The sequence below is a fragment of the Thamnophis sirtalis genome, unplaced genomic scaffold (assembly GCF_051295495.1).
Source record: "Thamnophis sirtalis isolate CommonGarterSnake01/CBP01778 unplaced genomic scaffold, rThaSir2_p1.2 scaffold_20, whole genome shotgun sequence".
Classification (NCBI taxonomy): Eukaryota; Metazoa; Chordata; class Lepidosauria; order Squamata; family Natricidae; genus Thamnophis; species Thamnophis sirtalis.
This window is the reverse complement of record NW_028261400.1, coordinates 124,001-139,763: the sequence shown is the minus strand read 5'-3', so window position 1 is coordinate 139,763 and position 15,763 is coordinate 124,001. Positions and strand designations below refer to the sequence as shown.

The window sequence follows — 15,763 nt, the reverse complement described above, 5'->3', positions numbered from 1 at the left end:
TTTTTTTTTAATGGAAATTTTCAGATTGGGAACTTCAGAGGAACACCATTGACCGCGGGGGTTGGGGGGGGGCTTGATTAAAAAAATTATATTTTGTCAAACATGACCCCAGGACACTGAAACCATCATAAATACGAATCTGTTGCCAAACATCAAAATTTTGATCACGTGACCATGAGGATGCTGCAACGGTCACTAAGTGTGAAAATGGTGATCAGACACTTTTTTCAATGCCATTGTAACTTTGGTCACTAAATGAACTGTCATCAAAATCAGTAAAAATCAATCATACTTTTTTATTTCTATTTATTATTTTGCTATGGCCACATATGAATATATATATGCACATTCCAAACAGATTTTCTTACTAAACATTCACCATTCTCATCCATAGGCCACTAAAGGCCTCACCAACCTTTTCTGTATTCTTTCATTTCCTTCCATCCATTTTATTTATTTAATACAGAGTAGATTAGGCTGTCAGACTTAGTCATTCTTCTAACATGACAACAATTCTTACCAACAAGGATGGTATTGGCACATTTTAGCTAATGCAACCTAAACATAACCAAAGCCTATTTCACTTCAAGTATGCTAACTTTATTCTATGCCTTCCCACGCATTACATGGCTTGAACGTTCGCGGATCGCCACCAAATTGCACAGGTGGTTGTTCTACCAGATGGACATCCTTACTTTTTCTCGAAAACGGGAGAGAGGCTGCCTTTCCTAGTCTAGCCCCGTAACAACAACCCTACGAGGTAGGCTGGGTTTTTAAAAAAAGCGAGTGTCGGGGAATTCTGTGACTGCACCACCTCTTCGCTGCTCTCGCTTCTCAGGGAGCCCCCTTTCCTCTCGCCGAGCAGCCCGTTCTCGGAACAAAACGCCTCCCCGCCACCGCTGTCCTTCCACCAAAACGGAGGGAGAGAGCTTGCACGGCCCGCCGCACACCGCCCGTTCCCAGCGCAACCCCTCTCGGCACCGTCCCCACCGACTGCCAGGCGTATCCGCCTCTGAGCCTCTCCGCGCAGTCACCCCCTTCCCCGTCGCGCCCCCCACGCCAAAAACAAACCACCAGTGCTCCTCCCGCTCCCCCGCTCCCCAGGCCTGCAGCGCCCTGAAGCGCGCCTCGCTCTTCAGCTGGACGCCGCCGCGCATTTCCCCCCGAAGTTCTGCACGCGAGGGCTCCACCCAGCTTCTAGCGCCGGAGACTGCCGGAGCCCGAGAGCCGAGAAGGAAAAGACCGGAGGGAAGCACGCTCCGCCTCCAAGCCCAAGGCTTCTCAGCAGCTGCCCGCCTCTGAGTTCTCGGCGGCGGATGGGCAAGAGGAAGCGGGCAGGCTAGCTCGGAGCGCAAAAGCCATCCTCCGCGCCGCAGCCGTGTCTGGATCAGCCCTCTGGAATTCTGCTCACTTTCTGCCTACTTTCTCCTCCGCTGGACCCCAAAGTTCAAATCCGCCCTGCTGGAGGAATTCCACTTATGGCCTCAGGTCTATTTACCAGTTAGAGGGTCTGGAATTGACCGTTGCCAGTTGGGGGGCGCAGAGGAACCCAGCAGACAGACGGGAGAGCGGGGGAAGGGGGAAGGAAGAGCTCCCATCCAGGGTAAAAAGAGGGAAAAGCGGAGAGCCTACCCTGCACGGGATCTCTTCCTCCCCCACCCCCCGGTCTCCCGTCTGTCTGCTGGGTTCCTCTGCGCCCTGCGATGCCCGTCTGGGTTGGCTTCCTTGGACACTCAGCCCCCACCCCCACCTTCCCTCCGACCAACAGTCAGTTTATTCTTCGCTACAAACAAAACACGGGGAAGCCGGCATCGAGTTTTCGGTGACTCCGAGGTGCGCTAACTGAAATGCGGTCTTCCTTCAGTCTCTGCTCGGAGCCTCTGGGATGATCGTTGGCGGGTGGGGGAAGCGAGGGCGCAGCTGAGCCGGGGAGGCAGAGATGAGAAGTGAGGGCTAAATGCAAAGCGCGCCGAAGAGAGCAAGCGAAGCATCCCCAAAGCGAAGGACGGGCGGGAAGCGCTTGGCCAGTATGTGAGAAGGCAGGCTGGAAGTGGCCGCGGAAGGGAAAAGAGGCGGCCACGGGTATCGGTTCTCCTTGCGGTAGATAAGGGAGGTTCGTAGCAAGGGTCCGCCGGCAGGTAGGCTTGGGCGGGGCGAAGGCCTCAGGTCGGGGGAGCGAGAATTTGCGGGGAGGAAACAGAGATGGCCGAGAGTTGAAGTAGGCACCAAATCACCGCCGGGTGGAAAAGTTTCGGCAGCCGAAAAGGAACAGGAGCCCAACGGAAAAGAGAAGTTCGAGGACTTTATGCCGCGTGGAGGGAAATAAACACTTCCCCGCAAGAGTCTTCGGCACTCTTTTTAATGACTTTAAATAACAGAGGAAAGCCCCTCCCTCCCTCCCTCCCTCCGTGTGTGTGTGTGTGTGTGTGTGTGTGTGTGAATGTTTCCATTGTGAAACACAATCACTTCCTTTTAAGGATTTTGCGTAATTCTGCAGAATTCTTCCAAAGTGCTCCCGCTTCTGCTCTGCCAGTGACGTCGGTGCCTGATCTGAGCGCTGAAGGGTGGAAGGAGAAAATATCGTCACACGCAGAACGATCAAGAGAAAGACGAGAGACAGAGGGACAGCAAAGGGGACGGTGGCAAGCTCACAACATCACAAATGCTATACTAATCATCACATTAACATTGTGTACAATGTAAGTCCCCCAGAGGTGTCTTTTGGTCAGACGGGGAGGAATTTTCATCAATAAATAGTCTTTTACATTTTAATCATTTCAACCATAATAATCATAAAACATGCTGGCTGTTAAGCCACGTGTCAAACCTGATGACCCCCCTCCGCTCTCCCTGATGTATCGGTAAATGAACACGCAGGTCATTAAGTGGGGCTCAGGGCTGCAGGAGGCCCTCCTTGTCCTTCTTTCAGCTGCTTTGGAGAATAGGGTGACCCCTTCTTCTCTGGAGTAGCCCCTCACCTATCGCAACTCCTGTCACTCCTAGTCTTTCTTTCCACTAGACTAGAGGAACCCAGTTCCTGCAACCGTTGCTCATATTTTAGCCTCCGGGCCCCTCATCCTGCGCTTTGGGTACCAAGCAGGATCCCTGCATCGTTTTCTGGGGCAAGGGAGAGACTTCGCAGACGGGCGACGGAGCAGACCTGGAGGGAAGGAGAGGTGTTCACTTGGGAGGGCGGGGAAGGGGGCGCGGCGGGTCAGGTTCTTCGGAGCAGTTTGGCGGCCAAAAGTGCGAGGATCGGGCGCTCTCCCCCGCCCGCCCGCCCGTTCTCCGAAGCTAATTTCCTCCCGCGCAAGTTTCTAAGCCCGCGGGGTGTGTTTCCCCTCCCTTCCCGGTCACCTGCTCCCCGAGAACTCCGAAGAGCGCCTGCGGTTTCTTCCCTGGGTAGCCCGAGACGGAATCCACGGGCCAGGTAGGCGTCTCACCCGCGGAAGCCAAACAATGTCACCCCTGGCTCCTTTTGCAGGCGGGTTGCGCTCCCCGCGAGAATCGACCGCACTTTGCCTTCTTCCGAGACGGTCCCACTCCGAGGCTGTTGCGGTGGGATAGAAAGGAGGATCGGGGTTGGCTTTCTTCCTCCACCCGCCACGCCGGCGGACTGTCCCCTCTCCCACCTCCCACCTCGTCTTGCGAAGGCTGCGATCCGCGCCTCCCCCGCCCCGATCCTTCCTGCTAAGACCCAAGGGTGCTCAGCTTTTGGCAGTTATCAATATGGTCACGAGGCGCGATTGATGGGGAAGGAAAGATAAGGGCTGATTGAGCGGCTATTTTCCTTGGAGAAGTGGGAATGGGTGGTGGGTGGGGAGAGATTAAGACAACGCGGTTGATAAAGAGGAGGTGTTAAGGAAGGGTTCGGGATGAGGGTAGGCTCTCCACAAGATGGGAACCTGAGGATGTTCTGCACTCAGAGTGTCCCCTGCAAGTTTTGGGACTCCTACATGCCCCTCCCAATAATTGGGCTCCCTTCAAAGAGGGTGGGAGATTCTTAGTGTCCTATTAGGGACCATGCAAGCCTGCCCCGTCCAGAGGGTGGGTGGTGGAGGGAAAGCCCCTTTTCTTTGCAGACAGTAAGTGCCACCAGCACATTGGTTGGTCATCTCAGACAACCGTCTTTTGTTAAAGAGGGTTTTCACTTTTTTCCCCGCCCATGGGGAACGGAGGCTGCTGTATTAGGGATTTGTCCGAAGACGCGCTTCCATATAATTCATGACTTTGTGTGTGTGTGTGCATGTAGGCAGAGAGATTTCCTTGGATGAGGAAATGTGTGTCATCTGAAAGATTACGGAGCAGGAGGAGGGTGAATGTGGGCTGTGATGCACGGCTAACCCTCTAGAGATTTTAGCAGAGCACAAAGGGATTGTGGATCCCAGTAGCAGCAACGGCAGCAAACGTCTTCCTTGCCAGCTTCTAAACTGGGGTGTTGTGGAAAGAAAGGAACCCTTGAATGCCAAGCTAAGAGTAAATTTTAGGCAACCAGATAGTGAGTTAGCTCTCTGATAGTGAAAAGTTGCAGGCTGCTTAATTCATTCTCAGAGTATATTCTCTTTCCGTTTTTGCCCTTGGTTTCAATTGGGATTCAGATAAGAACTGTAGTCCAACAGCTAAATCCCGTCAGAAGGGGGATGAGTGCAAACGCCCCTTCCACTGTAAGGCTATGAAGCTGGAGCTGATATGTCAAAGTCTCCAGTTTAAATGTCATCTTAGCTGACAACTGTCAGTTAAGGTACCTACCCCCATCTCCTGAACCCTGTTCCCTCTAAAGTGCGCGGCCGCGCACATGGCAAGAAAACCCCGCGCAGGACTTTTCAACTCCCGCGCAGAGATTTCTTTCATAGCAAACGTGGGGAAGTCCTTTGCAGGCAGCTAGAACTGGCCGCCCGCAAAGGACCTCCCCAGAGGAATCTCATGTCCTGCAGCCCAAACTTTCTCCTCCCAGCAACTTGGCCTGTTGGATACAGTTGTAGCGGGGGAAGAATGGGCTGGGTGGGCTGGCTGGTTGGGGAGGGGGGAGCCCTTTAAAGCCCTGCTGCCGCGGCTTCCCAGGAAGACTTCCTTTGGGCTCGCGGTTTCCCTTGCCTGCCTTAACCAAAGCTTGGCGCCCCGCCTCTGCTTTCGCTCTCCCTCCCTCAGCTGTGCAGCAGCAGCAGCTCTCAGCCTAGGGCGGCAGCGTCACACAGGCTGTGGAAGGAGGGGGAGGAGGAGGGAACCAAAGAGAGGCTTTTAGGGGCCTGCGCCCCACAGCCAGGACCGTCCTTGCACCTCAAGCCGCGTTTCTTCGTGCAAAGCCCTTCGGGCGTCAGGCGGAGCTCTCGGGTTGCCCAAACCAGTTCCTCCCAGGTTCAAAACTACGGAGGGAGGAACTGGATTGGGCAACCCGCGCTCACATACACACATACACACATACAAGAGCCAAGGTGGCGCAGTGGTTAAAATGCAGCACTGCAGGCTACTGCTAGATCAGCAGGTCAGCGGTTCAAATCTCACCGGCTCAGGGTTGACTCAGCCTTCCATCCTTCCGAGGTGGGTAAAATGAGGACCCAGATTGTTGGGGGCAATATGCTGACTCTCTGTAAACCGCTTAGAGAGGCCTGAAAGGCCTATGAAGCGGTATATAAGTCCACTGCTATTGCTATTGCTATTGCTATTGCTACACACATACACACATACACACAGAGAGAGATTCGGCTGCATCTGGCTCATTTGCAAAAAGCCCAGAAAAGGAAGTCGGTCGGGGGCAGAGGAGGGGGGGAGACCCGTCGGAGAAACCGACGGTCCCGAGGCCGGAGGAGGGGGGTTCTTCCCCAGACAGGGCTCCCCAGGAGAGGGCGAGGCACCCCTCCCCCATCTCCCTACTGTCAATGTCGCACAGGAGGGCTGTTTCTATCTCGGTGCTTTCATGGAGAGTCAGCGAGAGATCCAAGCCATCCAGCGAAGGCAGACTGCTGTTTAGTAAGAATGTTTTAAATATTGCATTTCAGCTTATTTGTCATGGATTGGTGATCAACCTACTTGCAAATATAAATTCTTTTTCATATGGCGTGCTGGTGCTCTGCAGATTTTATTTGATTTTAGAAAAAGAAAATAAAGGCTTCTTGGTCCACCTGGACCGGAAAGTCAAAATCCAGAAAATTAACCTTGTTTAGGAAAGTTTTGCACTGGTGGAAAAATAGTGTTTTCCAGTGAAAGTTTTTTCCCTACTTTTCCTTGTTTGCTTTTTTGGCCTCTATTCCTTCTCTCCTCTCCTCTTTTCTTTCTTCCTTTTTTTTCCTTTTTTCTTTCCTTCCTTCCTTCTTTCTTCCTTTCCTCTTTCTCTCTCTTTCTTTTTTCTGCCTCTTTTTCTTATCCTCCCACCCTCCTCTCCCCTTTCTTTTTCTCTTTCTCCTCTTTCCTTCTCCCTCTGTCTCTGTTTCTCTCTCCCTCTCCCTTCTTTCCTTCCTCCCTTCCTTCCTCTCCCCTCTTTGTTTGCTTCTTTAAGTGCTCCAATTGCTAATCTACATCAGTTGGTAATTTATTCATAACTTGCTAAATCACTGCAGACTATTGGATAGTAAGGGGGAAAGTATAGTCCTCAACTTACAACAGTTCACTTAATGACTAAAGCTACATCAGCACTGAAAAAAGTGAATTACAGCTGTTCTTCACACATGATCATTGCAGCATCCCCATGGTCATAGGATCAAAATTTGGATCTTTGGCAACTGCCTCATATTTATGACGGTTGCAGTGTCCTGGGGTCACCTTTTGCAACCATCTGCCAAGGAAAGTCAGTAGGAAAGTCAGACTGACTTAACAACCAGGTTACTGATTTAACCGCAGTGATTCACTTAACTGTAGCAAGAAAGGTTGTAAAATGGGGCAAAACTCACTTAACAAATGTCTCATTTAGCAATAGAAACTTTGGGCTCAATTATGGTCATAGATTGAGGACTACCTGTATAGGGAGATTTCGTTACTTAATGGATATTTACATGGTAGAATTGAGTTTCAAAAAACACTAATTTTGTTGTCTTGGGTGACATCTATGAAAAAAATCCAGGTGCTCAGGTATGAAAATGTGCTGCTCAAACACTATACTTTTCCGCTCACACTGAAAAAAAATTAGAGGGAACATTGCTCACTGGATGTCACAGACTCCTTTGTCCAATCCTGGCCATATTCTATGTTCCCTACGAGGAAGGACCTTTTCTGCAGAAGTTCCTCCTTGGCAAATGGCCCTGTGGGAAGGGCTGGGGGTTGTGTCTGAGTGACCACCGGAGCATTTGCAGACTGACTCAAGGAAGTTTTTCACAAGTGCAAGGAGCATCTCACCACATCTTCCACCTGCCATTTCGGAACTTCTAAGGATGGAGGCCTCCGTGAACGCTTACCCGTGTCAGTGTTTCTCAACCTTGGCAACTTGAAGATGTCCGGACTTCAACTCCCAGAATTCCCCAGCCAGCATTCACTGGCTGGGGAATTCTGGGAGTTGAAGTCCGGACATCTTCAAGTTGCCAAGGTTGAGAAACACTGCCCGTGTCCATTGTAACCTATTAACACCCACTTGTTTGAGAAGAAGAAGCAGAGATTGGAGAGGAAGGGATTAAAAGGGAGCCAACACAATTTGGAACACACTGGGCTGTTTGTATAATGGGTTTGGAGATGTTGGTGCCACTGTCGGCCTTTCAACTGTTATTCTGCATGGTGAGTTTGCTTACTCTCTTGTAATCCCTTCCTCTCCTCTCCCACCTAGGGGTAGGGAAAGAAAAGCCACAAGTGGGCACAGGATAATGCATACCGACTGTAATGTTAATCACGTAAGTGAAAAATGCTGTGAAATCATACATGTATCGATTGTAAAGTTATTTTTAGAGCACCAGCATAACTTCAAATAGTTACTGAAGAAATTAATTAGTCAGTGAGGTTTTGATGTCACTCCGTTTCTCAGAGACGTATATTATTATAAAAGATCCCAGCTTTGTATGTTGGGAATTACTATTAATGAATTGGTTCGACAATCTTCAATGATCTTCCAGGTTGCCTGACCACCTCTGGCACTGAGCTTTTTTGAGTGCCCACGTAACTCTAAATAAATAAATAAATAAAATACTGTTGCAGAATCATACAAGTCTGAAAGTAGAAATCTCCTTTGCCCCTCCTGTGCTCCAAAAGAGGATTGAAGCCTGGGAAACAGGCCCTGGTTATTTAACAGAAGTGCAGATTTACCACCAGCTTATCAAGTAGTTTAGGAACTGAGGGATTGTCAGCACAAGACACAACGAACCAACCAACCGGAAGACATTGCATAAATGTGAAGCATAGAATAGCCCAAAGAACATACATACAAGAGCAGAGTTGGAAGGGACCTTGGAGGTCTTCTAGTCCAACCCCCTGCCTGGGCAGGAAGCCCTATACTGTTTCAGACAAATGGCTATCCAGCATCTTCTTAAAGACTTCCAGTGTTGGGCATTCACAACTTCTGGAGGCAACTTCTGTTCCACCGATTAATTCTTCTGTAAGGAAATTTCTCCTCAGTTCTAAGTTGCTTCTCTCCTTCATTAGTTTCCACCCATTGCTTTTTGTTCTGCCCTCAGGTGCCTTGGAGAATAGTTTGACTCCCTCTTCTTTGTGGCAACCCCTGAGATATTGGAAGACTGCTATCATGGCTCCCCTAGTCCTTCTCTTCATTAAATTAGAAATACCCAGTTCCTGCAACCGTTCTTCATATTTTAGTCTACAGTCCCCTAATCCTCTTTCTTGCTCTTCTCTGCACTCTTTCTAGAGTCTCCACATCTTTTCTACATCATGGCGACCAAAACTGAATGCAAATATTCCAAGTGTGGCCTTACCAAGGCCTGATAAAGTGGTATTAACCCTTCACGTGATCTTGATTCTCTCCCTCTGTTGATGCAGCCTAGAACTGTATTAGCTTTTTTGGCAGCTGCTGCACATGGCTGGCTCCTATTTAAATGGTTGTCCACTAGGACTCCAAGATCCCTCTCACAGTTACTGCTATTGAGCAAAGTACCACCAAAGTGCCCTTGGGGTTTGTTTTTGTTTTTTGCTACTAAGCCATCTCCATCTTTCATTCCAGCCTCAGTCTCCCCGTTAGCCCTGTGAAGGAATCCAGCCTATTTATTTTATTAAGTTTAAGCTCTACCCACCTCACAGTTCAACAAGAAGCACAACCAGGAGGAACAGCCCTGTCTTTATTGCACGGCTGCATTCACAGGACCTCGCAAGATGCTGGGTTCCCCCATGGAAATGGAGATGGGGTAGGCTGCCCTACGACAGCCATAGGGTAGCCCATCCCCATCAGGGGAGCCCAAATCAAGATTGGACTGGAAACCAGGGGAAGAGGGGGTGAGACTGGGAGAAAGGGGGAGGAAAACCAGGGCAACAGACCCCCCGACAAGCTCTGAGGGGAGAGAACAGGGCAGCCCCTCCTGCAAGACTCCAACATGGCTTCAAATTTACCCAACCGCAGCTGTGAAAGCCCTTTTAGTGTCAGTGTTTGAAATATCATCCAGAATTAAATCAGAGTCCAAGGCAGAACTTTCCTCAAACTTCCAATTTATGAAGAGACACCCGAATCTGAAAGTTTCCGGGGTTTCCCACCCAGTTGAAAGTTGATGATCTTGTGTGTCCCCCCCCACCCACAAGTCCATCCCATGGTCCAATCTTCTTCAGCCACGCTGGCAATTCCACCCATCCACTTCCGATCAAGTGCAGAGACAAAGGATGGCCTTGGGCTTCTAGAAAGGAATGTTTTATTTTGACAACAACGTCCTACTCCTTACTATTCCCCCTCCCGATTCCCCACTAATGAAACAGCATAGTAAAAGAAGAGAGAGGGTGGCAGGCCAAAGATCCTAAAAGGAATATGACTGCAGGCCTGACACTTAGCCTACCCCACAGGCACGTGGCGGAGAAAAGAGCAGGGAATGCTATGTGGGTTACTTTGGGCTCCTGAATGTTAACTAAACAAACAAATGTGGGTTTTTTGAGGGGGTCCAGACGAGGCAGCAGCAAAAGCAGCTTGTGGGGCAGTTGGGACGCAGGGGAGGAAGGCCTGGGTGGCTGCAGAGAAGTGACATGGGAGAGCTACCCTTCAAACCCTTCCCATTAGCCACATGGGTAATTGAGTTCATTGGGCAGCCAAGAGAAGCCTCCTTGCCCCAAAGGCTCCTCTTGAAAGCCTCCAAGGAAGACCAGGGGGGATCTGAAGTGAAGCGGCAGGAGGGACAGTCATCTGAGATGTCCATCAGGTGGATCAGAAGTGGGCGATGGGCCCAGGAGGTACTGGTGGTCTCCCCCAGGAGGCTGGCCAGAATCGGACCAGCAGCCTCCCTCCTTCAGCTGCTGGGAAGAAAACAAAGACGGCGTTTGAGCTTTAGTAGACAGGAAGGGCCAGAAGGGAGGTAGGAGGGCAAAAGGAAAAGGGGGAGTTTGGCCGCAGCAATTATTTATTTATTTCAAAACGGTGCCCCCCTTCCTTCTACCATGAAGGAGATGCGAACCTTCGTGGCCCCTATCTTGAGTTCGGCAAATCTGGCAGAGATGAGGGAGGCTTTGTGTGGTGGAGGTACTTGGGATCGGTCTAAATCTATGGATCCTGAGAAATGGAGAGGATCTTCTGAGCTCTTAGCTGAGCCCTCTGTGGATTAGACCCCCTGTCCTACTTGGGTGGCCAGAGGGATCAGCGAGGGTCTAGGGAGCTGGAGGCAGAGGAGGATAAATCCATCCTTCATTGAAGAGATGCTGTCCAACCTTCTCCTTTGGAGATGGTGGCTGAGCTACAGTCAGACAGAGACCTGGACAAAAAGAGAATCAGGTATTGCTTGATTATATTTCCTAAAATTTTCCCAGTTCCAGTTCCGAGGTGGGTTCCTCCCAGTTCGGCTGAACAAGCAGTGGCGGTGGCAGGAGGCTCCACCCATCCACCTGGACACTTCTGTGCACGCACTGAAGCATTGCGCAGCGCAAGCACAAGCAAATCGGTAGTAAACCGGTTAGCAACCCACCACTGGTCCGGTTGATCTGCAATTTCCTGTAACTTGGTCTGAAAGTCCCCATACCGAATGAATAGGTATAAAGCAGAGGTTCCCAAACTTGGCAACTTTAAGACTTGTGGACTTCAACTCCCAGCTCTGCTGGCTGGAGAATTCTGGGAGTTGAAGTCCACAAGTCTTAAAGTTGCCAAGTTTGGGAGCCACTGGGATAAAGGAGCTGGTCCCTGGCTCAACAGCAGTAACTGTGAGAGGGATCCAAGTCTCAGCCAGCAGTGTGCGGCCTCTTCCAAAAATGGCAATCCAGTTCTAGGCTGCGTCAACAAAGGGAGAGTTTCAAGATCATGGAACTTGCTGGGACCATTTCATATTGCACTTTATACATTTGCACTTTATTTGAGCGTTGCATGTTAAAGAAGAATTATTATTCAAGTACATACAATTAAATACTGCAACGGAGCTTGCCATCAAGGTCATAACTAGGGACGGTCATAAAGAGGGTCGGTCACCTGACCAACCAGAACGTTATTGGGATATTTTAAAGGGCTTTGCTGATGGGTCCCCAGCCAAGGGGGCAGTTTTAGACAGAGCTACGTGGGGCCACGTTTCCCACCTTAGAAAGTGTATTTCTGATTTATGAAGCCCCAATGTGGAAGCGGTTCGCCTTTGCTTCTTCCAGGCAGAGTGGAGATCTCTTTGTGGTCTCCTGTCCCTTCCACAGCCAATTGGGCCCATTTCAATTAGAGGCCAGCTGGCAGCTGCCACTCACGGGAAAGCTTGACCTGGGATGACCTTTCCCAGGATCCCCAACCGTCCTTTGTGGAAAACAGGCCACTGCAGCCCCTGAGCATGTACAGAGTTTATTTCCGCCCCCTGTTCCCACCCCGCCTTCTCCGGCCCGTTTGGTCGTAGCCAGACTTTGTCCGGAGCTGGGGGGGCTTTTTGGTCTCCTCGGCTGGGACGTCCAGCGGCTTCTGTGCCATGGGGGGCCTTGAGGTCTCCTCCACTGCAGGGTTGGGGGTCCCTGTGGCCAGAGGTCCATGGCCTCCTCAACCGCAGGGGATCCGGTCTAGGGGATCCACTCCAGAGGACCCACCGAAGCAGAGCAACTGCATGAGCCTCTCCAGCTCCTTCTCCAGGGGGCCCAGAGCTCCCCCCGCGGCTGGTCTCCCCCCTGCTCAGCTCCAAAGGGAGGAGGGGTCCTTTCCACCCCCTGCAGGAAAGGGTGGGGGGTGATCCCCTCCTGGGATCCGCTTCTTCCCCCCCCCCCTTGGGATCCCTGGCTTTCCAGTGGATTCCCCTGTCCCTCCTTGGCTACCTTGTCGCCCAATGGCCTCCCGGAATCCCCTCGGGCTGAGTTCCATCCCTTCCCGGGATCCCTTCGGCTGCTTGGCTCCTGGCCCGGCGGTTCTCCTCCTTGCGGTGGAAGGGCCTTTTCCCAGGGGTCGCCCGAGCCTGGAAGTCTTCGGAGCCTGCGTGCTGCGTCTCCCTGGCAGGAGAAGCCGGGGAAGGGAGGACGCGGGCCTTCCCTTCGGAGCCTCCCCTTCAGCTCCCCGGGCGAAGCTCCGCCGCCCCCGCCAGGAGCCTCCCGCGCCCAAAGGAGCCGCCAGAAGGGAAGGATCGGCGGGGGCTCCGCGGGCGGCGGGAAGGGAGAGGCCACCGCGGCTCCGCCCACCGAAGCCCCGCCCTTCCTCCGCCTCTAGGTGTGGCTGGCTGTGGGCGGGGGGCGGAGCGAAAGGAGGGGCCGGAGTGGGGACAGACGCGCGCAGCGCAGAGGACGCTGGGAAAGCAGCTCCCTCCCAGCGACGGAGCTCGGTGGGCGGAGCTACGGAGGCCAAGAGGGACCGTTGCTGAGGCGGAAAACCAGAGCGGAAAATGAAATAAAAGAAAGGAACGTGGCGGCGAAGGGAAGGCTGGAGCCCAATTTGGCGTTTGGGGGTCACCGCCACAGGAGGAACCGTGTCGAACGGCATCAGGAAGGTTGAGAACCGCCGTTCTAGTGGGTCCGTTTCTCTCCTTCGGGGGAACGTCAAGGAGGCGGCGCCTGGAGGGGAGGAGGCGGGGCTTCGCAGGAAGGAGGGGCTGGTATATGGAGCGGCTTCACTTTCGGAACCAGAGAGCTGACGGAAGGAGCGGTTCCCTTCGGAGGCGGAGAAACCGGAAGTAAGTAGAGGCTGCTGGGACGGAGTGGCAGCCTGGGAGGGTCTCCTTCGGGTCCTCGTGAGGGGAGGCCTCGGCCTGGGCTCTCCTGCGGTGAGGGGGACGCCGCCGTGACCCGCCTCTCTTTCTCCCCTGCAGGAGGACGGAGGAGCCCGGCGGGGGAGGGAAGGAAGGAAGCGCCGCCCGAGAGGAGGAGGAGGAGAGCGGGCCCCGCGGAGCAGCCCCGGGAGACGGCGGGGAAAGGCCGGGAGGCTCCGGAGCTGCAGGAGGGATGAGCCCAGCGGGAGCCCAGGAAAGGCGGCTGCCTGGAGGGCGATGCGAGGAGGAGGAAACGGGGGGAGACGCCGAGACGGGCCTGGAGTGCGGAGGGTCCTTCGGAAGACCCCGGAATCCCCAAAGGATCCAGGAGGAAGAAGAGAAACATCAGTGCCAGGAATGTGAAAAATTCTTCAAGAGAAATCAGTGTCTTCGAAAGCATCTAAAGGTCCATTCAGGAGAAAATCCTCATAACTGTGTGGAGTGTGGAAAGAGTTTCAGTGAGAGGAGCAGCCTTTATGCACATCAAAGGATCCACACAGGAGAAAAACCTCATAAATGTCTGGAGTGTGGAAAGAGCATCACTGAGAGGAGCAACCTTTATAGACATCAAAATATTCACACAGGAGAAAAACCTCATAAATGTCTGGAGTGTGGAAAGAGCTTCAGGCAGAGGAGCAGCCTTTATGCACACCAAAGGATCCACACAGGAGAAGAACCTTATGAATGTCTGGAGTGTGGAAAGAGCTTCAGTGAGAGGAGCAACCTTTATAGACATCAAAGGATTCACACAGGAGAAAAACCTCATAAATGTCTGGAGTGTGGAAAGAGCTTCAGTCAGAGGAGCGACCTTTATGAACATCAAAGGATCCACACAGGAGAAAAACCTCATAAATGTCTGGAGTGTGGAAAGAGCTTCAGCCAGAGGAGCACCCTTTATAGACATCAAAGGATCCACACAGGAGAAGAACCTCATAAATGTCTGGAGTGTGGAAAGAGCTTCACTGAGAGGAGCAACCTTTATAGACATCAAAGGATCCACACAGGAGACCATCCTCATAAATGTCTGGAGTGTGGAAAGAGCTTCAGTGAGAGTAGCAGCCTTTATAGACATCAAAGGATCCACACAGGAGAAAAACCTCATAAATGTTTGGAGTGTGGAAAGAGCTTCAGTCAGAGTAGCAGCCTTTTTATACATCAAAGGATCCACACAGGAGAAAAACCTCATAAATGTCTGGAGTGTGGAAAGAGCTTCACTGAGAGGTGCAACCTTTATAGACATCAGAGGATCCACACAGGAGAAAAACCTCATAAATGTCTGGAGTGTGGAAAGAGCTTCAGTCGGAGGGGCAGTCTTTATGCACATCAAAATATTCACACAGGAGAAAAACCTCATGAATGTCTGCAGTGTGGAAGGAGCTTCAGTGAGAGGAGCAACCTTTATAGACATCAAAGGATCCACACAGGAGAAGAACCTCATAAATGTCTGGAGTGTGGAAAGAGCTTCAATGAGAGGAGCAGCCTTTATAGACATCAAAGGATCCACACAGGAGAAGAACCTCATAAATGTCTGGAGTGTGGAAAGAGCTTCAGTGAGAGGAGCAACCTTTATAGACATCAAAGGATCCACACAGGAGAAAAACCTCATAAATGCCTGGAGTGTGGAAAGAGCTTCACTGAGAGGAGCAACCTTTATAGACATCAAAGGATCCACACAGGAGAAGAACCTCATAAATGTCTGGAGTGTGGCAAGAGCTTCAGTGAGAGGAGCAGCCTTTATGCACATCAAAGGATCCACACAGGAGAAAAACCTCATAAATGTCTGGAGTGTGGCAAGAGCTTCAGTCATAGGAGCAGCCTTTATAAACATCAAAGGATCCATTCAGGAGAAAATCCTCCGCCCAATCAGGCAGGGGGAGGCCGAGGGGCCCTCCTGGGACTGCAGCCCTTCCCTCCCCCTGGGGTCCTCCCCTAGTCAAGGTGGGTTGGGAGGTCTGGGGGTGCAGCCAGGCGAGCGAAAGCTGAAGGGGCCACGGAGTTTTCCGCCCTTTCAATGCTCTCCTCGTTTTGCACTGAAGACCTGAGCTAATGTGATGCTGGACCCACTGAGGCTTAGACCGATGGAGGAAGTTCCCTTCTGAGCTGACACAATAAGAACAAGCCAGCTGGAAGGGACCTTAGAGGTCTTCTAGCCCAACCCTCTGCTCAAGCAACAGATCTCATCCCGAAGGTGCTTTTTCAGGAGGCAACTGGATTTTCTTTCCCTTCACTTCTCACCCAAGAAATGTCCTCCGTTAATAGGACAGAGCAGAAGGGAATTCTTTATTGGCCAAGTGTGATTGGACACACAAGGAATTTGTCTTTGGTGCATCACCTCTCACAGTGTACCTGAAGTAAAATAAAAGGCATCCATCAACATACAACACTTGGTGATAGTCGTAAGTTACTTATAAGCAATCAAATCATACTAAGAAACAAACAGAACCATCTAAATTGTAAAGATACAAGCAACATAGTCATAAGTGGGGAGAGACAGTTACCGAGAAGAGTAAGAAGAAGAATAG

At 51.5% G+C, this 15,763-nt stretch overlaps 1 protein-coding gene and 1 long non-coding RNA gene across 2 annotated transcripts in view; one reads left to right on the top strand and one right to left on the bottom strand.

Moving 5' to 3' along the window:
- LOC148042234 (uncharacterized) overlaps positions 1-15,763 on the top strand; it is an 845,903-nt gene that overhangs the window by 760,642 nt on the left and 69,498 nt on the right. Inside the window, exon 13 of the mRNA XM_087703082.1 lies at positions 13,710-15,043. Coding sequence (XP_087559208.1) covers positions 13,710-15,043 — 1,334 coding nt within the window. The remainder of the gene's footprint in view (positions 1-13,709; positions 15,044-15,763) is intronic.
- Positions 9,551-12,655, bottom strand: LOC148042236 (uncharacterized). The gene is made up of 2 exons (XR_015695231.1): positions 12,322-12,655; positions 9,551-10,808 (listed from the first exon to the last, which is right to left on the bottom strand). It is a non-coding gene; the product is annotated as an uncharacterized LOC148042236 (long non-coding RNA).